The following is a 24,007-nucleotide window of genomic DNA, read 5'->3' as shown; positions in this document are numbered from 1 at the left end:
TAGGGCCATCTGTCTGATCACTGCAATTTCAGGGACTTCTCAAAAGACAGGCTGGCAGATTTCCTCTTGCACATATTTGGGCAGATGCTACTGAAGACCCTTGCTACATGCCAACATCAAATGCTTCTGAGCATATATTCCCAATGTCATTTTAGAGATTCCACAATAGTTTCAATATCCATAACCCACTTCCTGGTTGCCATGTTTAATCAAGTAAAAGCAAAGATGTGAAAGGGATCTTCATTTCATTTGCCAGAGTCTATCCTAAATGTTGCCCTTTAATATACAGTTATTATTAACTGAATTATCTTAATAAGTCTTGTAAAATCAGTGGGACTATATTTTTTACTAGAAATATTTCATCTATATCGAGATTTAATGTCCTTGCAAAAGTATATATACCCCAAGTTGTGGCAGACAAATTTATGTTTTCCACTAATAGGACCAAGTATCAGTTACATGGAAATCAATGAAAAGCTATGTCAGGGAAAAAGTTGACTTTCTCAGTGGCCAGACAGAAACCTGTGATCTACATGTCATGCATGGAGACTGTTGAGGGGAACCATGGTGGGTTGTAGGCCCAAGAAGCAGCAACAAGCCCTAAGAAAGGGCAGCAGCTGTCTCATGAACTCCAGCCTCCTTTCCAGGCTTATGCAACAGAACAGAATGAACAACTTTCTCCCAAACTGCCAGCTTCATGAGGTAAACATTTGGCTTTGACAAAGAAGTCAATTTGGAATTTCATTTTATTTTTATTCTTTTTCAGCAGGGGACTTCTGAGTGGTGCTCAAGTGGTCCAGGGACCTCCCTTGGTGATTCTCGGCCAAGTGGGCAGCCAATATAGAAGTTGTGGTATTTGGACGCTGTGGTGCTGGGGGTGCCCAGGTTACCCCAGTAGTGCTGGTTGGCCTTCGAGGATCACACCCAGCAGTGTTGAGGGTCTATAAGGATGACTGCACTCCAAGATGCTCAGGAGATCATGAACATGGTCAGAAGTTGAATCTAGGTCTTGTACATGCTAAGCATCCTCCCGTTCTACTATATTATCTCTTGGTCCCAGGCTGAGATTTTAAACTAGGTCATTTTGAGGGACAGGCAGGATGATCCAAAGCCGGGCACTTGCCTTGTATGCACCTGACCTGAGTCCAATCTTTGGCACCTACTATTTCCCAAGCCTTGTGAGGAGTGATCCTTAAATGCAGAGTAAACCTTGAGCACTGTCAGATATAATCCCACAAAATAAACAACAAAACTAGACTCATTTGATCTGCTTTTTTTTTAATAACAAAAAGAAGCTGGGGTTGAGGAGATGACTCAAAGGGACAAAGTACCTGCTTTTCATTTGGGTGTTCTGGATTTGATTCTCAGCAGTACACAGTTCCCGAGCATCACTTAGAGTGAGTCCTAAGCACTACGGGGAAAGAAGTCTTGAATATCATTGGGTGTGATAGCGAAACAAACAAGAACCCCAAGAAATTATAAAGGATACCATTATTTGGTATGAAGATATTTAGTTAATAATTGCAGAATAATAAAACCTTTCTATCTATATCCTCAGGAATTAGCACTCTCAATAAACCATACTACATTAATTTTGTCTAAGAATACTTAAAAATTGTTAACCTTATTATAGATCTGTGTGTTTCTCCCCAACTTACCTTGATATTTTAGAATTATAGTCTCTAGAGAGACATTACAGGAGCTAAGGCACACACATTGCCTGCATTGATCCCCTGTATTGCAGGGAGTAACTCATGAGCACAGAATCAGGAGTAACACCTGAGCACCCCCTACACCTCTCCTTCCCAAGTTTAGAATAAGAAACACTTTAGCTCTGAAGTCTTTAGGAACAGAATGTGGGAACAGAATGAAAGCCTAAACTATTCTCTAGTATCCCCACCAGCAGAGAATGCTGCAGCTGGCCAGGGAGGGACTGGATCCCAGGAGATTGCTGTTGTATATGCTTTGGTTCAAAACATGTCAAAACAAACAAAAACCACAGAAAAACACCAAACATTGTCTGTTGCTTAAGGTGAGAGCTGTGTGGTTGGGCTTCTAATGGCTTTCACAAGAGAGACCTTAGCACAAAGCTCATTAGAAGTTAGCAGGAACATACAGAAATCTCAAGCTAAAAAAGGTTCCAAAGATGACTAGCAAGTCAGTTATGAATAGCAAGCAGGAGTGCAGCAAGAACAGCCACCCTACTGAATTTAGGTGTAAAGACAGACAAAAAGGCAAAAAGTAATCCTCAAGGTGAGTGCCATGTTCCCAGAACAGTGGAATTTGGGAAACTGGTAGGAAGAGGCATGTATCACAAAGGAAAGGGCAAAGAAAATCCCCAAACCACTATTTTTTAATTTAGAGAAAAAAACATGGAAAGAAATGAACAAGGACAAAGAATAACCTTCAGCTTCCAAATAATCTGGAAAAGCAATCAACTTTAGAAGGAGAACTGAACCAGTAAAAACAAAGGTTGACTGAAATGGATGTCAACTATTGAATATATAGTACACAGGGTAAAGATGTGTGGCTTGCATATAGTAAACTTGGTTCACTTCCTAGGACCCCAGTCCCCCAAGCACTACTGGAAGTGGCCAAAATATTATCCTTAGCAAAAAAAGGAATATTTAATCTCTACATGTTTAAAAAATACTTTAATATTTCTACCAAGTTTGGGTCCAGAGTGGTAGCACAATGGGAGGGTGTTTGTCTTGCACGTGGCCAACCTGGGTTCAATCTTCAGCATCCCATATGGTCCCCAAAGCCTGCCAGGAGTAACTTCTGAGAGTCGATCCAGAAGTAACTCCTGAACACCACTGGCTGTGGCCCCAAAAACAACAACAACAACAGCAACAACAAAACAAGAGTAGATTTTTACCAAGTTTGATCCCATAGCACCACAAAAGAAAGAAAATAAAAAAAGAAAAAGAACCTTTGGATGTTAGTCTTTGGGGTGTCTTTGATCTGAGCCCTCAGTCTACAATGGTAACAGTGCTTTGATATGTCTCAAATATTATTTTAGGAGAAACATTTGTTGAACTAGGGGAAAATCAGAGGGTTGGAAAGAACAGTGTTGCTCTACATTTTCCCAATTGTGGCCCCTTCCTTCTTATGGCCTCCTTTTCTTCTGGCTAGTTTCCTATTCTAGTGCTATAGCCTTTCCCACCAATTTACATTATTTTCACCAATGTTTTTCTTGGAATATCCTGGTTTTTGGGAAGGGAGGAAGGACAAATATAATATGAGCCTGAAATTATACCAATCCACATTGTACAGTGCAAAAGTACTGTCCCATTGACTGTCTTAGTCATGAAGGTTACACCAGTAGTCAAGGCTGTGGTAAGGTAGTACCAGCCATGATCTTGCTGAGGGTCTGAACCTCCCAAAGAAAGATGCTAGTAAGGCAATGATCATTCCAGCCCTTGCCTTAGAATTCTGGGGACTTGGAGACAATATTTCTTCCATTAACTCCTGATAGGACCCCAAGCTTTGGACATAGGCCATCCTTTGCCTTTACTGAGGTTCCAGCAACTTCTCTTCTCTAAATTTTATAGCACCTTTCTTTGTACTGTACTGTACTGTACTGTCCTAGGAAGTTCCCATGTTCCTTACACATGAGGCAGGGGAGGCAGGAGGTGGTAACGTTAGATAAAAAGTGACATCCCTCAGCTCACTCAAGATAGAAGACCATAAAAAACATATTACCTGTTTGGGCTGCGTTCCCTTTGAGAGAATGTCCAGTAAGTCAGCAGAAGAGATGAAATAGAAGCGAGGGAAAGCCACGCGCTTGGTATCCAAGTACTCTGCAAGAGCTTTTTCACAAAGAGAGAGCCTGTCAAAAATAATAAGCCTGTATGAGCACATGTTGCCTAGTTCATCATGAAAGCCAAATCTCAAACCCAGTTCCTCACGTTTGTCTATGCTTCATAATAAGCTCCCAATCTGACAGGCAGCCTATTCTCAGCTCTATCAAACTGATGACTGGTAGAAAGTCATGAGGATAGAACATTCAGGTATACACACACTCACAATAATTAATATATATGTGTATATATTCATGACTTCAAAACCTGAATATTTAAGACAGGTTTATGCCACTCATCATTTTTAGCGATACCTTTAATTATCAAGGGAGACTAGTTCAGCATTCCTCAACCTAGCATAAAAGACATTGGTTGAGATGTGCTTGGTTGAAGACCTTCCTAACCCCACTCAATGTCTCCAAAACACAAGTGACTTCAGTTTGATCTCATATGAAAGAAACCACAAGAACCAGAGCATTTCCATCCTGTTGTTCTAAGTGGAGATCAGATGGCTTGAGAGGTAAGTCCCTCCAAACCTCAAAGGTTTGCAAACTTTCCAGAATATGAAATGTCACCTACATAACACATATTTTTATAAGGATACTTCTTCTACCTTGCAATTAAAAGTCATCACATTTTTGTACCAAAATTGATCACAAATTCTTTCAATAGCCAATTTGTCCACTTTAAGTAAAAACTCAGAATATTTTTGTGATCATTAGCTGTTGAAGGATTACATGAAACAAATTACAAATAACCCTTAGAATAAGGATTAAAAATTTTGAGTATTTTCTATTTAGATATTTTCTAGTATAATAGAACAACACACAGAATAAAGAACTTAAAATAACAATGTAATTTCAGTTCCCAGCTTATACCAGGTGCTTAATAAGTATTTGAAAGATAATTTCATTATAAAAAATAAATAAAATAAAATAAAGTTAGTTTGGCCAATATGAAAAAAAAAGAAATAATTTCATTATAAAAGTGACCAATCAATCATGTGGATTCTCACAATTCTAGTTAAACTATTATAACATTTCTTTTGCAAAACAGAAAATATTTGGATTTGTAACTTAAAAAATATATATGTACCACCTAATTGTACAAGTTAACTAGACAACTATAAGCAAAAATAAGTGTTATATAGGATTACGTATTTAGAACTCTCATTTAATAACAAATTTATTATAGATTTAATCTTACCTGTACTGTAAATTTTTGAGTTTTTCATAGAGATCAGGTCTGCATGTTGCTTCCAAAACATTTTTTATTTGAACTGTCTTGAACATTAATTCCTGTATCAAAGTGCAACATGGAATCATTGAAATTAAAAATTATTTGCCTAAATGTTAACCCAGTTTGAGAGTAAAATAACAAAGTGGCAAGGCTTAAGACACCAATTACACCATGTTATTTTCCGTTCCTTTTTCTTTATGCAATGAGATCAAAATGTAAGTATAATGACAGAATGTTTTCATTAAACTTAAATGTAAGGAGCATAACCAGCATTTGTAAGTCACAGACTTTTATTTCTAAGCTATAAAAAGAATAAAGAAAGGCAAATTCGGGACTGGAGTGATAGCATGGAGGTAAGGCGTTTGCCTTTCATGCAGAAGGTCATCGGTTCAAATCCTGGGGTCGCATATGGTCCCCCGTGCCTGCCAGGGGTAATTTCTGAGCATGGAACCAGGAATAACCCTGAGCACTGCCGGGTGTGACCCAAAAGCCACACCAAAAAAAAAAAGAAAGGCAAATTCAAAGCTAGAAAGTCACACTGGGCCATTTTACCTCTAAATCAGGATTTCCATAGCCTGTCAGCCTAAAGATCCTTTCCCTACTGGTCCCCAAAAAGCCAAATCCCCTGTCTGGAAGGTCCCAAGGTCCTACCCGCTTCCCCAGAACTCAAAGCTAGAAAGTTGTACTCCTTAACTCTTGTGTCTGCACAAGAGTTTTTACTTCTTCATGTTTCACAGAGTGTACAGACTAGACAATCTAACTCTAGCCACCTATGCACAAAATAACATCCAAAAAAACACCAGGGGTGGAGGATAAAAAAATCACAATGAGAGAGCAACACAGAACCCCACCACACTTAGTGAATGAAAATGGTTGCCCTGAAGACTCAATCAGTAATGACCAGTTAGGTGACCTATCTGGTAAGGACTTCAGACAGGAAATGTTGAAGGTATTTAAGGAGCTTAAAGAAACAATGGAATGGACACCCAATAAAACACAAGAGGGTATGAGAGAAGAAATGAAAAATAAAATCTACAAACAGAAATGATATAACAGAAAAGCCAGAGACAGACTCAAGCACATTGTCATTTACTCTGATAAAGAAAAAAAAAAATGAAGCAGGAAAGGAAAGCCTCTTTCACAAGGTGATTTGGATAAACTGGTTGAATACAAAAAAAAAATATTCTCAGACCTCTTTCTAACACCATGCATAAAAGTTCAATCAAAATGTATTAAAAGCCTAAATATCAGACCTGTATCCATAAATGATATAGAGTAATATCTAGGCAGAACTGTATATAACATTGAAGCAAGATATATAAAGCAATGGTAAAACTCACAAGAAAAGAATCCAAGCCTATTCAAAACAATGAGAAAATATGAACAGGAACCTCCTCAAAGAAGAAATAAAAATAATCAAAATACATATGGAAAAATTCTCTGTCATTAATTACTAGAAAAAAATGCAATCAAAACAAGATATCACATTGTATTACACAATCTGCACTCATCAAAAAGAACAACAACCAGTCTTGGCAAGCATGTGAGGAAAGGTACCCTATTTAACTGTTGTAGGAATGTCAACTGGTTCTGCCTTTTTAATGAAATGAAATATGAAAATGAAATATGAATATTTCTCAAAAACTAGGAACTGACATCTATATAACCCAGCAATAACACTTTTGGGAATATATCCCAAGGGCCCAAACAAACAATGCAGAAAAAACATTTGCACTCTTCTACTCATTTACACACTAGCTACAATCGCCAAAGTGTTGAGTGAATCAGCCAGAGGGAAAGAAATAGACTCAGAATGATCTCACTCATATGTAGGATATAAATTAACTTTGTAGGGGAATATTGACATTGCCCAATAGCAATAAACAAAGAGCAGAACTGGTCTGCAGTAGAAGCAAGGCGTAGAACATGATATGTTGGGGAATGGAACACTAGAATAGTGGTAGAAATGGTAGAAAAGTCTGCAAAGACAGGCCGAGGGGGTGGGTGGGAGGTAAACTAGGAATATTGGTGGAGAGTAGAGGATACTGGTGAAGGGTCTGGTGTTGGAACAATGTACTCCTGACACTCTATCTCTTTATAACTTTGTAATTCATGTTGGTTCAATTAAAAATAAAGAAAGGTAATCCAGAATTTTCAGAGTATAATTATATTTCAATTTTAAGAATAAACTAATAATATTCATCAAGGAAAAGTGAGATAAATAAGTATGCAGCTGATCTTCCCATTTTATATGCTGAAGCAGAATCTGGAGTTCTGCTTATGAGAGGAAGAAATAATAGTCATTTCTATAGAAAACTGTGTAACCATTATTCTTCACGCAAATTATGCAAACCACTTACCAATATGTGGACATTCCTGTGGGTACTCTGGGTCACTGTTGGATTCATTTAATTGGTTTCTGGTCCTCCAAGCCCTAAATCTTTAATTGCATATGTAAACACCCATCAGCATGCCTTACTACAGGATGGCCCATCTCTAGCCAGAGGTAACTTCTGCTTGATGTCTCTTTTGGTTTGACTCAATAAGCTAAAAAGCAACTTCACTTTTTGTTTTGTTTTGTTTTTTGTTTTTGGGGTACACCCAGTGATGCTCAGGGGTTACTTCTGGCTATGCACTCAGAAATCGCTCCTGGCTTGGGGGACCATATGGGACACCAGGGGATCGAACCAGGGTCTGTCCTGGGTCAGCTGCATATAAGGCCTACCACTTGCGCCACTGCTCCAGCCCCAACTTCACATTATTTTAATTGACTGGGAAAAAAAAGTGAAAGAAAGCAAAATATTTTCTTATATACCAAATTATATGAAAACAAAAATCCAAAGTTTAGGGCCCAGAGAGATAGCACAGCGACATTTGCCTTGCAAGCAGCTGATCCAAGACCAAAGGTGGTTGGTTTGAATCCCGGTGTCCCATATGGTCCCCCGTGCCTACCAGGAGCTATTTCTAAGCAGACAGCCAGGAGTAACCCCTGAGCACCACCGGATGTGACCCAAAAACAAAACAAAACAAAAATCAAAGTTTATGAATTTCATGGAGCACAGTCATTACCACTTGTTTCTGTACTACTTCCTTCATTCCATAGGACAGTAGAAAGCCTGAAAGATTCATTCTAAAAGACTGTGACTACAGAAAATGTGGCTTGACCTGTGTATTTATTAATTTTTATAAGTACACCAACTCAAATCAGGTTTGCTTACAAGCTTTTCATATGGCTTGGAAAACTTTGCTAGAATGGAAAAGAGTATCTTCTACAAACCTTAAATTCAGCATCTACTTCATCAAATCTTCTTGCATCTTTTACAAGCTGGATTCGAATATCTTCTGAACAAACAAAGATGCTTTCTAGGTGAGACCAAGTTCGCTGGACTTCCATCCAAGTAAAGATAACTGAGTCTGTTAGGTTTAATTTACTTTGCCAGTTTAAGACTTGCTCAATGAAATACTCCACATACTTGCTCTGAAGAAGTGTCTGCAACTGAACCTAAAAGAAAGGTCAAATGAAAGGACCTGGAAAGTATCATAGCTGAGTGAAGATAGTCAAAAGAAGAGAGACCGACACAGATCACATATACGGGATATTCAGAAACATCATGGTGGAATAACGAATACCCAGAGACAGCGGAAACAAAGAACCTGAAAACTTGTATTCAGAAGAAAATATGCCACTTGGGAGGGGGGACAGAGTAGTGAGGAGCTTAGGGGACCGGGCAGTCAGAGGGCATTGTCCAGGGAGAAGGGAAGTGTCCAACTGGGGATTGAAGGTGGTGCTGAAAGATGATAGTGTTCAGTGTGAAGCCTTATCAGCAACAGTACTGTAAACTACAGAACAAAAACTGATTTTTAAACAAAAAGCACTCCTAACTAAGGCAGACAGGTGGATGAGAGACAAATATGTGGGGGCACTAGAGGAGGAAAGTGAACACTGGTGAAGGGATCAGTGTTGTGACATTGTATGTTTGAAACCCAGTCATGAATAACTTTGTCATTTCATGGTGATAGAAATCAAATCAAATAAAGTCAAGTTAGGGAAGGTAACTAAAAGTAGAAAAGAAAGGTAAAGAATTTCTCAAAGTTCTTGATGATTCTAAAGAACCATATAATTTCTTTTGCCAAATTTGCAAAAGAAGGTACTAGGGAGATCATACAGAGACTAGAGAGCTTGCTTCACAACTGGTCAACCCAGTTTAATCCCTGACATCACATATGATTCCCCCTAAGCCCACTAGGATTAAACCCTGGAGCACAGAAACAGAAAGGAAGCACTCACACTGCCTAGTGTGGCCCCAAAACAAACATTTTCAAAAAAAACAAATAATATTCAAATTGATGAAATAAGAATTGAGAAGGAAAGTTGGTACTTATTCTGCTTGTTGCTGAATTCCTACAACCTAATAGGCAATGCCTAGAACTCTTAATCAATACTTTGTCACCACTCAGTAAACAAATCAATATAGTAAATATTAATAGACTGATAAGTAATCATTGATTATTACTGATATTTAATTGTTAATTGTTACTGATAATTAATTGGTCAATTTATTAATTGACTAACATTTCCCCCAAAAAAGAACAAATATAAACAGCTGTATTTAATGTCTTCTGCAAGAATATTATGTATCTCTTTGCAGGCAAGAAAAATTGTGCTTCTAGGTAGAATTTAAGTTTTTTTTTTTTTTTTGTTTTTTCAGACCACAGCTGTTTGATGCTCAGGGATTACTCCTGGTAAGCCGCCGGGGGATCAAACCGAGGTCCTTCCTTGACTATCGCTTGCAAGGCAGACTCTCTAGTGCCACCTCACCGGCCCCAGAATTTAAGAATTAAACTTAATCCTTTCCTCCTCTATTATTTCCCCCCTAGTCCCTGTCCATTAATCACACCAAGGTTGCATTTTCTCTCAACACTGGAAAAAAAAATAAAACTCCCATCTGCCCTAGTACATCCTCTGGCTTCCATTCTCCAACCTCAGTTCCCCACCAGGCTCTGGCTACCTTAAATCAGGCTTGCTTTAAGCCTTATGATCTGGGAGCGCTTGGACCATCCATAGTTAAACATGGAAAGTTCCAAGACTCTCAGTCACTGCCAATCGTCTCACCTTGCTCTCCCTCACCTTGCAGTATTTAGTATATTCGATAATTCTGTGTTCCACCTCTATGGAGATTTTATTAACACACAGCATTATGTAAGCTTTAAGTGCACTACATAATGATCTGATACTACTTTTATAAATACATGTATATATACACATAAATACATTATATTTAAGCATCATATATTAATATTAATAAATACATTATATTTAAAATAAGAAAAGAAATGTACTGGCATATAGGGCATCCTCTCTTGAGATCAGACTTTTTTTCCTAAGGGTCTTATGTCAACTAACAACACAGTTCATACTATTTGCCCTGGAGAGCTTTTCTCCTTTACTTCCATCTCTCTCAGATCCAAGAAAATATTCAACACCTGTAACATTAGAGTTGAAAGCTGTAGAAGCTGGGAAACTGACTCAGTATGGGGGGTGCATGTCATGCAAGCAGTAAGACTGTATGTTTGATCTCCATCAGAGCCCCCACTCACCTGTGGATATGTCTCTGCAGGCCCTGAAGCACCACCAGGGTGGCCTTAATGGACCTAGAACCACTGAGCCATAGAGTCTAGTTGACTGCAGATCACTAAGAATGACCCCTAGGACCTTGGGCATTGCTTGCGATAGCAACTAAAAGTCTCTAAGACCATATTTGTGCCCTTGACTGTCCCTCCTTTTCATTACCCCCATAAAGAAAACTCAAATTTTCACTTGTTTGAGGGCCACACAGGTAGTGCTTAGAGCTTATTCTTGGTTCAGCATTCAAAAGTCGCTCTTGGAGGTGTTCAGGGAATAATATGCAATGGAAGGAATTAAACTAGAGTGAGGCATGTTCAAGGAAAGTACTTTATCTCCATATTACCATTCTGGCCTCTAAAATTTGTATTCTAATACAGTGTTTCTTGATTTATCCCATCCCAACACCAACCTGATGGGCACTGTAATGATGAGAGGGGACAGGTGCCAAGTGACTTTTCCTGAAAAGGGGAGCGGTTGGGTCCATTTGATCTAGTGAAATAAGATTTTTTTAATTACCTCTGAGCAGCAGGTTCCTTCTGGCATCCCATGCTGCCAACAAGATTTTGGACCCCAAACATCATTTCCTAGGAACTCTTTTTTGTTTGGTTTTGCTTTTGGGGCCACACCTAGTGGTACTCAGGTTACTCCTGGCACTGTATTCAGAGATTTGGGGGGAGTGTGGGGGACCCTATGAAATGCCAAGTTTGGGGGAATCCTATGGAATGCCAAGGATCAAACCTGAGTTGACCTTGTGCAAGGCCAAAGCCTTAAACACTGTGCTATGGCTTTGGCCCCTCCTGGGGATTGTTTTGTCTGGTCAATCTTCCTAGCCTCCAGGCTCTGTTCCAGCATCTACTCTTTGTAAGACCTCCAAGTGCCATTCCCTTTTCACACTCCCAAGCATCTGACATTTCTGAGCCCCTTGGAGCCTTTTCCTTGGTCCACACTCACTAGCAAGTTCCTTTAGAACCAGTATTGGAAAGCTGAACCTTGGACCCTGATACAGGTAGATACTCAAGGAAAAAATACTGAAGCCAAAAGCCTTAAAAGCCTCGAAAATCACCATTTGAGGGGCTGGCGCTAAAGCACAGTGGTAGGGTGTTTGCCTTTCACACAGTCAACACTGGACAGACCAGGCTTGTCCTCAGCATCCCATATGGTCACTGGAACTTGATTTCTGAGCACAAAGCCAGGAGTAACCTGAGTGCCACTGGGTACGTACACACACACACACACACACACACACACACACACACAAAGAAAATCACCATTTGAATGAAGAGAATCCTGAATAAAAACCTTCATCTTACTTGGTTATGTTCTAGTGTCTCAAAGAGCTGTTCATCAGATTTCAGCAGCGGGATGCCTGTCCGATGGTGGACTTCATAGGAGAAGGCTAGGGTCCCCCACGTGTGGCTGATTTCAGTAATGACCTGGATAAAAACAGTATCAGCACATGTACCCAGAGATTTCAGATGGGAACCACAGCCAGGCTAGCACGTGGAAGTTTCCAAAAAAGGCTTTTTGGTTTTAGTTTTAGTATTTCCACCACCCAATCCTATTGCCTCAATAATTTTTCCTTCAAATGACTATAACCTAGAGGCTATGGAATGAATTTCATCACACAAAGGGAGCAAACATGACAATACATTTTCATTAGATTAGAATTTGGGGTGGAGGGTAGCATCCAGGGCCTGGATATGCAGGGGCCACACATCTTAGGCAAGTCTTGGGGAAGCTCATGCAGTGAACCATTGTTGTAGCCATATAGCTGCATGCTAGATGAGTTTCTTAGTCTCTGTTCTATCTCTCCAGCCCCTCAGCACTGAAAGTCACACTCCTCACAAAAACAGAGTGCTAGAGCAGAAATATAAATGGGAACCATTTGATGTATTATTTACAAGTTAGCTGACATGAGACAGTTATGCTTTGAATGGCTGATGTTAAATCCCAGCTCTCCTCCAGGACCCTGGCTTCATGAATGACCTCTACATTGCCTGGTCCTCCTGTGTAAAATAGGGGGAAAAGCAATTCCTGGAGGTTAAATAAGTTGCATATACAGCTGTAACAGTTTTCTTTTGTATATTTGTTTGGGGGTCATTCCTAGCAGTGCTCAGGGATTACTCCCAGTTCTGTGCTCAGGAATCACTTCTGGCAGGCTGTATGTGATGCCAAGGTTAAGATCTGGGTGGTCCACGAGCAAGGTAAACATTCTCCTTGCTTTACTCGTTATCACTCTGGTCCTCTTTGGTTTTCTTTTTTGAAATTTATTTTTGACTCTAGATTATGGACAGTTTTCTACTATCATGATCACTATCCATTAGCTGAGCCAACTATACAGTTTTTCAGAACCACTGTGACTTAGAAGGGGGATTTAAGTTTGTTGCCCAAGTCACACACCCTAGTATTAAAGAGCAAACTGACAGTGTCCACACTTCCATGGCCATGAGGATTTTGATTCCTTGCTAATATGCCAAACCCGAGACACAGAGGGAGGCTCAGGAGACACTACCTTTTCTGTCCCCAGCTCTTTCACGGCTTTGTCCACAATACAAAGGACCTCATCTTCCACTTGGTGCAGCCTCAAAGCCAATAAATCTGCCAATGTTGTGGCTTCATTTACTGAAAACTCGACCTAATAAGCAAGAGTCAAAGGGAAAAAAAAAGCCACATGAGTATTTCATACCTTTTCATGATGCTTTTTCATAATGATCAAAGGAATAATTCACAGTAAATTAGACTCTGTTCAGCAGATGAGTTGAGGGCTGGTTCTGAGGGATCTGGACAATTAAACACACAGTCTCCAAGTCTTGGACTAGAGCTATAGCACAGTAGATAGGGTGTTTGCCTTGTATGCAGCCAACTTGGGTTAGATCCCTGCATCCCTTATGACCCCTTTAAAGCTAGCCAGGAGTGTTTTCTGAGGATGGCACCAGGAATAACCCAAGAGTCACTGGGTATGAACCAAAAACCAAAACCAATACAAACAAAAACCCCAAAACAATACAGTTTCCATGTCTGTTAACAAGGCACCCCATCCATAAGTAGAGGCCACGATAACTTGACATGACACTTCTTTTCTTTGTTTCACAGCCTTCTGTTGCCTTCACTCTTTTGCTCATTTTTCAAAGAATTCACTTGTCCATTATTATAATTTGGTTGAAATCTTAGGAATCAGGAGAGTAACTCATTTGTCGTTCTGTCCTTCAAGTACCCAATTTATGAAACATAATTCACAGTTGCTTCTATGACATAACCTAGTTTCATCTCTAATTTTCTCAGTTCCTGATTTAAAAATATCCCTAATGTTGCTACTGATATATACCATAAAAAAAACCAGCACTTATTTTATCTTCCCACTCCTCCAACCCCTCAACACCACAACACAGATCCTTTGAGACTTCTTGAGAGTCCAACACCACTCAAACCTTTGCAAATGAAGAACAGGCAAGCCACATAGCTGCAGACTGCTGCTTCCTGCTTAGGGATGCTTGATGTCTTCTCTGGCTTTGCCCTTCACACTCCTCAAAGTCCTCAAACCTTGGCACACAGTATGGGACTCATGGTGCCATAACCTGTAGAGCCCTGAGCAAAGCAACTAAGTGGGTCTCCTAATCTCTGCATCACTCCAGTGCTGAGATGAGGAGCAGAAACACATCACTGGTTGATGGGTGGGGATTTGAGCTCATCCACCAAATACAGACATCAGATTGGTGTGAAGGTTGAATCTAGCTTTTGGCTGGTGTAGGAGAAAAGATTCTTCTTTTCATTGTCAGAAAAATCTGCCTTGAAGAAAGGCAGAATAGTTGGCAAGAGATCAGGAGAAATCTCACTGACGAAAAGCTGGAAGTAGGTTATCCCTGTCCATCACTTACTGGGAGGCTCAAGAAGCAGGTGAGCAAATCCTATTAAAAGCTCACCTGTATGCTGGTGGTGGCAACTAGATTTCCAGTGTAATGCAGTACACACAGATGATGACCATATGCCTGTTTATCTCACACTCCATACACAATGTTACAGATCAATGTTGCTTGAAAAAATTGTTTTGGGTTTTTCAGGCCATAGCTGGTGGTGCTCAGGTCTTACTCTGAGCGTTCTGTGCTCAGGAATCACTTATGTTAGAACTTGAGAAAGTTTCTGGGGTGCTAGGGATCAAACTCAGATTATCCACATACAAGGCAAGTGCCCTGACCACTGTACTATCTCTCTGGCCCCACTTGAAAATTTTTAGACTTTTTCTTCTGAAGAATCAATTTTTTCTTTCTTTTTTTTTTTTTTTTTTTGGTTTTTGGGCCACACCCGGTGGTGTTCAGGGGTTACTCCTGGCTATCTGCTCAGAAATAGCTCCTGGCAGGCACGGGGGACCATATGGGACACCGAGATTCAAACCAACCACCTTTGGTCCTGGATCGGCTGCTTGCAAGGCAAACACCGCTGTGCTATCTCTCCGGGCCCTGAAGAATCAATTTTAAAGACAAATTTTTTTTTTTTTTTTTTTTTTTTTTGGTTTTTGGGCCACACCCGGTAACGCTCAGGGGTTACTCCTGGCTATGCGCTCAGAAGTCGCTCCTGGCTTGGGGGACCATATGGGACGCCGGGGGATCGAACCGCGGTCCGTCTCCTAGGCTAGCGCAGGTAAGGCAGGCACCTTACCTCCAGCGCCACCGCCCGGCCCCTAAAGACAAATTTTTAATGTGGATAACATTCCATGGAAAGACTCATCATCCCCATCAGCATAGTAGTTTCAACGCCATTTATCAAGCATTTTCTATCCACAGGTACCTAAGTATAATTTCTCTTCAATTTGTTTACCAATTCTACAAGAGAAATAATTTCTATCAATGATAAGTAAACTCAGGTATAGAGATTAAGTAACTTTTCCATAATCTCAGAGTTCCTAAGTATTAGGATTCGGCCAAGAACATCCAATTCTGTCCCCAATTCACCACACCACCTTTACCATTAGTTACTCCAAATGTTGGCCTCCAATTATAAGAATGCTTCTATATGACACAACTCCAGAGAAGAATACAGCCTAGATTGTCTTTCACATATTTAAGTCTATAAATAACACCTTCTCTAAAAAATAAAGTTTAAGATTGGGTCATATGGTCTTACCTACATGCATAAGGGGAAGACAATATAATCTTAAATCACACACACACACACACACACACACACACACACACACACATACACATGCGCGCAAGAGAGAAATCTTTCTATGTATTTTCACAAAACCATCAAAAGACCACCCCAGAAAGGACACACTCTTAAATGAATAATGAAGAGAAGATGCAAATTCACTCTGTGTTTCTGATCATTTCTTGTTTGTTTGTTTTTGCTCTGGGGCCACACCCCGAGTGCTTACCCCTGGAGGCACTCATGAACCATATGGGACCAGATGATTCTGAACTCAGGTCAGCCTCATGTGAGGCCCACCCACTGCACTATCTCTCCAGACCTGACCTTTCATGTTTGACCAAAGACCTTTCCACAAATATCAATTCACCCCTGATGAACAACATAAACCAAGAAAAAAAAAATGCCCAGTCACAAATATATTCACACCAAACACCAACCCCTATGGCCTGTATGAGCTGGTGCCAATGCCGGTGTCTGAGTGCAGGATTCTGTAGCTCCGTGACAGCCTTCAAGGAGGTCCTCATGTCCTTCACGGTCCTTTCCAGCCCGGCATAAGCACCCCAGCCACGCACTTCCTTGTCTAGTGACCATATTTCCTGTTATGAAAACAGACAGTTCTCCAAATAGAATGGTACATTGTATAATTTGTATTTTTTAAATATATAAGCATTCAAGTATATATTTCTCTGGGTTATGAAAAGCAGTAGTCCATTGAAGTCCTCAAGTTAGAATCAGAAAAACAAACAAAAAAAGGAATCATTTATTCATATACTACTAGTTGGAGATGTATAGCCTACTTGATTATGTAGGTTTCTTTTTTTAATAATATCTTTATTTAAACATGGTGATCACAAACATAATTGTAGTTGTGTTTCAGTCATAAAAAGAAAACCCCCCTTTATTAATGCGATGTTCCTACCACCAATGTTCCTATCTCCTTCCTCTTCCACACCCCACCTGTATTCGAGACAGGCTTTCTACATCCCTCACTCAATGACATTGTTATGATAGTTCTCAGCATAGTTATTTCTCTAACTGCACTCACCACTCTTTGTGGTGAGCTTCATATCTTGAGCTGATCCTTCTGGCCCTAATCTCTGGGAATTATTTTAATGTCTTTAATTGGACATGGAATCTATTGTGTTGAGTGAAATAAGTCAGATGGAGAGAGATAGACACAGAGCAGTCTCACTCATCTGTGGGTTTTAAGAAAAATTATGTAGATTTCTTATCCACAGAATTCACACTGGCTGTGCCAAGAGGAAAACCATAAGAAGTTGACAGTTGACAGGAGAGGTACCCTGCCTCAGAGAACTGAACTTACTATTGCGGGGAGATGGAGGGATGAGTGGTGGGAAAAATGCCATATGTGTTATATATGTTATAACTGGTGGAGGAAAACAGACATGGTTGCGGATGTGAGCAGGACATTATATGCCTGGAATCCTGACATGGTAGTACCATAAATTAAAATGACTATAGAAAAAAAGTTCATGGGGTATTATTGTCAACAATATGTAAGGCACTCTGATCAAAATAAAAATTATATTAAAAAAAAAAAGAAAAGAAAAAAAGTGCATGGGGAAGACAGGACAGGAGGGAAACAAAAGAAAAATGCTTCCTGGGGCCAGTGAGGTGGTGCTAGAAGTAAGGTGTTTGCCTTGCAAGCGCTAGCCAAGGAAAGACTGCGGTTCGATCCCCCGGCATCCCATATGGTCCCCCCCAAACCAGGGGCAATTTCTGAGCGCTTAGCCAGGAGTAACCCCTGAGCATCAAACGGGTGTGGCCCGAAAAACCAAAAAAAAAAAAAAAATGCTTCCTAAAGGGATGGGGAATCTTTTTTCTACCAAGAGCCAATTTTATACTCATAACATCATATTAATGAACCACACAATACAGGTAAAGAAATTGTGGGCACTAGATGAAACTTATACATGTGTATCCTGGCATGTACCAGACAGGACCAGACAACCTGATTCCACATCCTTCTATGGCCTGTGGGCTGGAGGTTCTCTACACCTATTCTAGAATCATTACTGGAAATCTGAGATTGGAGACATGTCCTGTTTTCATGAAAGTTTTGAAATGGGAATGCCTGTGTGCATCTGATCCTTTTCACTTAAAACTGTAGATTTCTAGACATATCAAAGAGAGCCCAATTTCATTGTCTTTCTAGCCTGTGGAATGTCATCAATCATTGTGTGTGAGAAAATACTTAATAATAATAATTTAAAAGACCTTTAGCACAAAGACTAGTTTAAGGCCACTTGTTTTCAAAAAAAAAAAAAAATGTAAAGGGCTTCAGCTGAGCCAAGGCAATAAACTGTCAAAATAAGATAACTGAATGGGAGAAGAGCAAGATGGGAATAAGAAGTGTCATGTCCCATGGCACGCAAAAAAATGATGGGGCAGTTCAGTAATGGCGCTAGGATCAGAATAATACAGGAGAAAAGATGGGAGAGCATTGGTTGATCTCCATTTTGGACTGAGTGCAGTAACACTATGTAAATCTCTTCCCAGTTAGTCCTCTCATAACATAGATTACATTTCATATATATAATACCATGTATATATATCTTATATATAAGTATGCAAAATATACAGATATACATAAATTCATGCATATACCTAGAGGAATGTTTATATAATATGTATTATAAATAATATTTATAATACCTAGATCATCACCAGAGTGGCTTTACCCAATAAGATAATTTTTTCCAGACAGTGCATAGGTCTTGGAAACTTGATAAAAAAGAACAAATTAAAATGTCCTCTTCACATTCCCTTATACATACAAACCCCTTGGGGATATTGGATTAAGCAATAAAATTAAGAAAGACCAAAATATTAAACATGCATTCACTAGGGGCAGATGTCAGTTAGTTGCCCTGAATTCTAGAACCTTTTAAGAAACAGATTGAGGTGATTTCTAGGAAAGAATTCTAAAGATTTCCCAGACCTAGCCCATAGGCCCAGACATTATTTAATCTTCCACTCTACTCTAGATGGCTACAGGAAACTCAGCTAAATAGCTATTACTCGGCAATTTATTTTATCTTAATAAGCTTCCACCCATTCATCCATAGTCTGGGAAGCTTGATCTGAGTGAATATGGCTGAGTGTGATGGGGAAATATTGTCTCAAAGGATTCAGTTTGAAGTAAATAAGGACATGTGGCCCCACACAGCAGAATTTAGGCTAGGGGAGCTGGAAGGAGGTGGTGCCGAGAAATATAAATTGTTGTAACAGACAGTTATGGAACTTGCCTTGGCAAACCTTCTGAGTTCTACATCCATCTGCTCCACATTAATCTGTCTCCACTGGGTTTTAGTCCAATGATCAATGCTTCTCTAAAAATGCACAAGCAGATAACAGTGTCAACAACATTTGGTGGAAGCGAGACTGCAGCAAAATATATAAATGGATGATACACACAGAGATTCTCTTCCAGTGGAAAGCCAATGATTTAACTATTAACTGCTTTTGTCAAAACTTCCCCATCACCATAACCAAATGTTATGATATATAATTGGTCATAGCATGAAAGTTATATATATACCATTGCACTTGATTCTAAGTAGATTGACAAACTCAGGATCATTAAATACTACACTGGCATAAAGTTCTATAAAAAAAGTTTTAATGGTATTGTCAACAATATGTAAACCATTATGATCAAAATAAAAGTTATATTAAAAAAAGCTTTAATGGGGGTCTGGAGAGATAGCATGAAGGTAGACTGTTTGCCTTGCATGCAGAAGGACAATAGTTCGAATCCTGACGTCCCATATGGTCCCCTAAGCCTGCCAGGAGCGATTTCTGAGTGTGGAGCCAGGAGTAACCCCTGAGCACTGCTGGGTGTGACCCAAAAACCAAAAAATAAAGTTTTATTGGGGGATCAGAGAGGTAGTACAGCAATAGGGCATTTGCCTTGCATGCTGTAGATTTAGAACGAATGGTGGTTCGAATCTCGGCATCACATATGGTCCCCTGTGACTGCCTGGAGCGATTTTTGAGCACAGAGCCAAGAGTAACCCCTGAGTGCCACTGGGTGTGACCCAAAAACCAAAAAAAAAAAAAAAAATTTAAAGAAGTTTCATCCATCACACATACAACTCTTACTAGCTTCTTTATTATTATTATTATTATTATTATTATTATTATTATTATTATTTTTGGGTTTTGGGCCACACCCGGCGGTGCTCAGGAGTTACTCCTGGCTGTCTGCTCAGAAATAGCTCCTGGCAGGCACAGGGGACCATATGGGACACCGGGATTCAAACCAACCACCTTTGGTCCTGGATCAGCTGCTTGCAAGACAAACACCACTGTGCTATCTCTCCGGGCCCTCTTACTAGCTTCTTGACCATAGTCTATGTCTTGAGATTATATTCCAATGTCATTCAACTAACTTTAAAGAGGATTTCATGCATATGAACATTTATTCTAATGCATGTAGCCCTGTAACATACATAATTTCTCATAATTTATTTTTACACTTCAGTTTTCAATGTCATTAACCACATACAAATTTCAATTTTCACTCAGGTTTCCTATATATGCACATATGCATTAAGCATAAGCATGGACATATATGAGTTCGTATGCACAAGTCACTATATATGTAATAAATATTTTAGCTCTTTTTAATAAGTCCTGACATGAACCTCCTAAACCAATTTGAAGTAGTGAATTCATGATATGAAACTTTATTTAGAAAAAAAATACAATGGCTATTCAGAGGAGAAAATACTAAATAGATATACATATTCAAATTCAATAGTGTTGGGAAGAACTCTTCAACCTAGTATAAAAACCATGAAGCCCATACTCAAAACTGAACATTTATACAAAATGACTAACAGGGGAGAATTTTTTCAAAAGGCAATGTCTTACTCTAACAAAAATGATGACATCCCATAGTCCCTTGAGCAATTTTATTTCTTTGCGGCACTGTTTCATATGTTTGTACTCTTGAAGAGCCACTTCGAAAAGGCGAGCAGATTCTTGCATTTGCAACATTTCTTCTTCTAATGCCTCCAGCTCTTGATGTACCTAAGAAGAAAATAAATACGCCAGCACCCTCTCTCACCATCCAGAAGACAATCAGAAAAAAGAGAAGGCACATCATTTTTCTAACCTTGGTTATGTCAACGCTGACAACTTTGGTTTAAAAAGAAAAACAAAGAAATCTGCAGTATACCTACGACTGGCAAAATGTACAAGACTTAAGATGAGTAAACTCTCAGCTGTTCAAAAAGATGAGGATAAACTATCAGAAAAACTAACCTTATTAACAAGACAGCAAAATTTGCTCTGGTTTCAGAGTTCTATAAATACATTTTTTTTCTCTTGATTTTTTAGGATACAGATGAGACTTCTGAAACTTAAAAATGTTCACTTAAAAGCATGGTGGGAGAATGTCAGATTTTTTATTATCTTTGGTATTTTGACCATAACCAGAAGTGCTCAGGGGCTACTCCTGGCTCTACACTCAAAAATTACTCCTGGTAGCCTTGGGAGACCATAAGGGATGCTGGAGATCAAACTCAGGTTGGCAATATGAAAGGCAAATGCCCCTTACCTGTTATACTATTGCTCTGGTCAAGGGACTGTCAGATTTTAAAAATACCTGATGTAAATAGAGGCCTTTTAATTAGTCCTTATGCGTATTCAATTGGTTTCCTTTGAATTCGTCCTCATATGTATCTCAATTGGTTTCCATTGGTTTTATTTCCCCGTTGCCTTTTCATCTGGCTTTTTCCCCTCCCCTTGGGGATGGGGCTTTGTTTTTGACTTCAATAAAGCCTAATCAGGAGGCCTGAGCTGTGAGCTGCCTTCTAGGCTTGTGGTTCCACATCGTGCAGCAACTGGCTTATGGGTGAACAGCTTGCAGTGTAAGTTTCTTGCTTGCTAAAACCTTCATGTGTGTGCAGGTTATTTATTGCAGAGAATTGCTACCAGACCAGCTTCTCCTAGCCTACCCAGATAGAAGGCACAGGATTCCCTTTTCCCCTCTGGGGACTGTGGAATACACAACCTACTATTCAACACTTGATGTCTCCCCACCACCACCACCATTTCAGAGGGCCCATCTCCCCACCCCCTGAACCTTCTGCTCATTCCTCCAGTAGCTTAGGTAATGTTAATGCCTAACTGATGAAGAAGACAAGTAGAAGCCCATCACTGAGATAACTGAGTAAAAATAAGAACATGGTAGGATCTACCATCAACAACCAGCTTTGAAAACTTTAGATCAAAGTTGGGTCAGCTGCACACAAAAACTCTACCAGCTGTACTGTCTCTCCAGCCCCAATGGCAAGTATGGCAAATAAAGCACAGAAAGTTTGAGGGTAGAAATGAGAAAACTTCAATCAGAAATAAAGAGCATGGTAGGTTATATTTTTAAAAAATCCTCTGTGAAAGGCTTGAGCAGGGGACTATCAGTAGCTGAGGAAAAGATAAAGTAGCCCCAATAAAAGATATAAAAAAAAACTTCCTGAAACAACAAAACATGGGGAAAATGACTGAAATGAAATAAAAGAGCAGCACATTGGAAAACTAGGGATGAGCTCAGTGAGGAGGAACAATATAAAAATCATCAGAGTTCCTGATGAACAGGAAAACTAACTCAATGAAGAACAAGTAGTAAAGGAAATAATATATAAGAGTTATGGGGCTAAAGATAAAGTACAGCAAGTAAGGTGATTACCTTGTATGCAGCCAACCCAAGTTTGATTCTTGGAAGCCTATATGATCCCATGAACACTACTAGGAGTGATCCCTGAGAGTATAGCCAGGAGTAACCCCTGGACATTGCTGGAGTAGCTCAAGAACAAAAAAAAGTAAAGAATTTCACAGAGTTGAGAAGTGCAATAGGCACCAAGACTACCAAGATCCAAGAGTCCAAAGGATCTTGAAAATAGTCCCAAATAGAAAAACTCTAAAACACATTAGAATGACAAAAGTCAAAGGCAGAGATGGAAGACTGAACGCAGCAAGATCAAAAAAGGAACTTAAATACAAAGGAAAGCAGTAGGATTCACAACAGACCTATCAAATGAGACTCCACAGAAGAGAATGGTAGGATATAAGAAGACTTAATGAAATGAACATGTCACCAAGAATACTCTATCCAGCTAGATTATTGTTCAGATTCAAAGGAACAATACAGAGCTTCAGGGATAGGCAACAGCTAAGAGAATTCACAGCATTGAAACCAGCTTTGCGAGAAATGTTTACCAGCATTTTGCCAGTAAGTACAGCATTCACTCATTGTACTTATGGCTATCCTCAACTAGATGAAGAAAAGTGGGTTTAAATCCTTGCTTGCTAAGGGATTTTATACTTTTCAACAATTAATTTTTCATTTATAATAAATGGTTCTATGAATATCCAAGGATTTTATTACATCGAAGATATTTTTATTACAATTATTTATTAATAAATAATTAATAAATAATTAATAAAATACTTAAACACTTTCTATAATACGTTCTAATAAAAACCAACATTCCCATTTTTAGGATAAAACACATATACTTTTAAAGACATATTCAGATTTTCCCTTAAATTTCTCTTAATTCTCTTCTCTTGCTAAATTGCATATTTTGGGGACTTACTATTTCACTTACATTCTGAAATGTATCAACATAAAATTATTCACATTGTGAATTTTTTAAAGCTTTACACATTAAAATATTTTGTTTTGGGGTCATACCCAGTGGTGCTTAGGCTTACTTCTAGCTCTGTGCTCAGGTATCATGCTAACGGGGTCTATGTGGTGCTAGGAATTTTACCCAGGTTGGCCACAAGCACATTACCTGCTGTACTAGCTTTACTTTCACAAAAGAAAGATTTTGAAGAACTAAAAAAGCAACTTCTCAGACAACTTTGAGGAATTTCAGGAATTTCATTTTCTTAATTTACAAGTAGGTAGATATCACCACTTTCGCATTTTTTTCTAAAAATTTTAAACATTATAAATAGTACAAAATGGAGCCTGGGAGGATAGTACAGAGGGTCGGAAGCTTGCCTTGCATGCTCCAAGCCCTGCCAGGAGTAATCTTTGAGTATTAAGCAAGAAAACCATTAGCACTGCAAGATATGGGACCCAAAACCAAGAAAAGAATAGTGCAAAAATATGCTAAGAAAAGTTCATTAAATGAAACAGTGGGGCTAAACACACACC

At 39.2% G+C, this 24,007-nt stretch overlaps 1 protein-coding gene across 1 annotated transcript in view; it reads right to left on the bottom strand.

Moving 5' to 3' along the window:
• Positions 1–24,007, bottom strand: part of DNAH11 (dynein axonemal heavy chain 11) — a 331,898-nt gene that overhangs the window by 245,362 nt on the left and 62,529 nt on the right. Inside the window, 8 exon segments of the mRNA XM_049785980.1 lie at positions 3,706–3,832; positions 5,010–5,101; positions 8,320–8,544; positions 11,979–12,101; positions 13,181–13,303; positions 16,251–16,409; positions 19,083–19,166; positions 20,713–20,871. Coding sequence (XP_049641937.1) covers positions 3,706–3,832; positions 5,010–5,101; positions 8,320–8,544; positions 11,979–12,101; positions 13,181–13,303; positions 16,251–16,409; positions 19,083–19,166; positions 20,713–20,871 — 1,092 coding nt within the window.

This window comes from Suncus etruscus, chromosome 13 (assembly GCF_024139225.1).
Source record: "Suncus etruscus isolate mSunEtr1 chromosome 13, mSunEtr1.pri.cur, whole genome shotgun sequence".
NCBI lineage: Eukaryota > Metazoa > Chordata > Mammalia > Eulipotyphla > Soricidae > Suncus > Suncus etruscus.
This window is presented reverse-complemented; position numbering and strand designations above follow the sequence as displayed.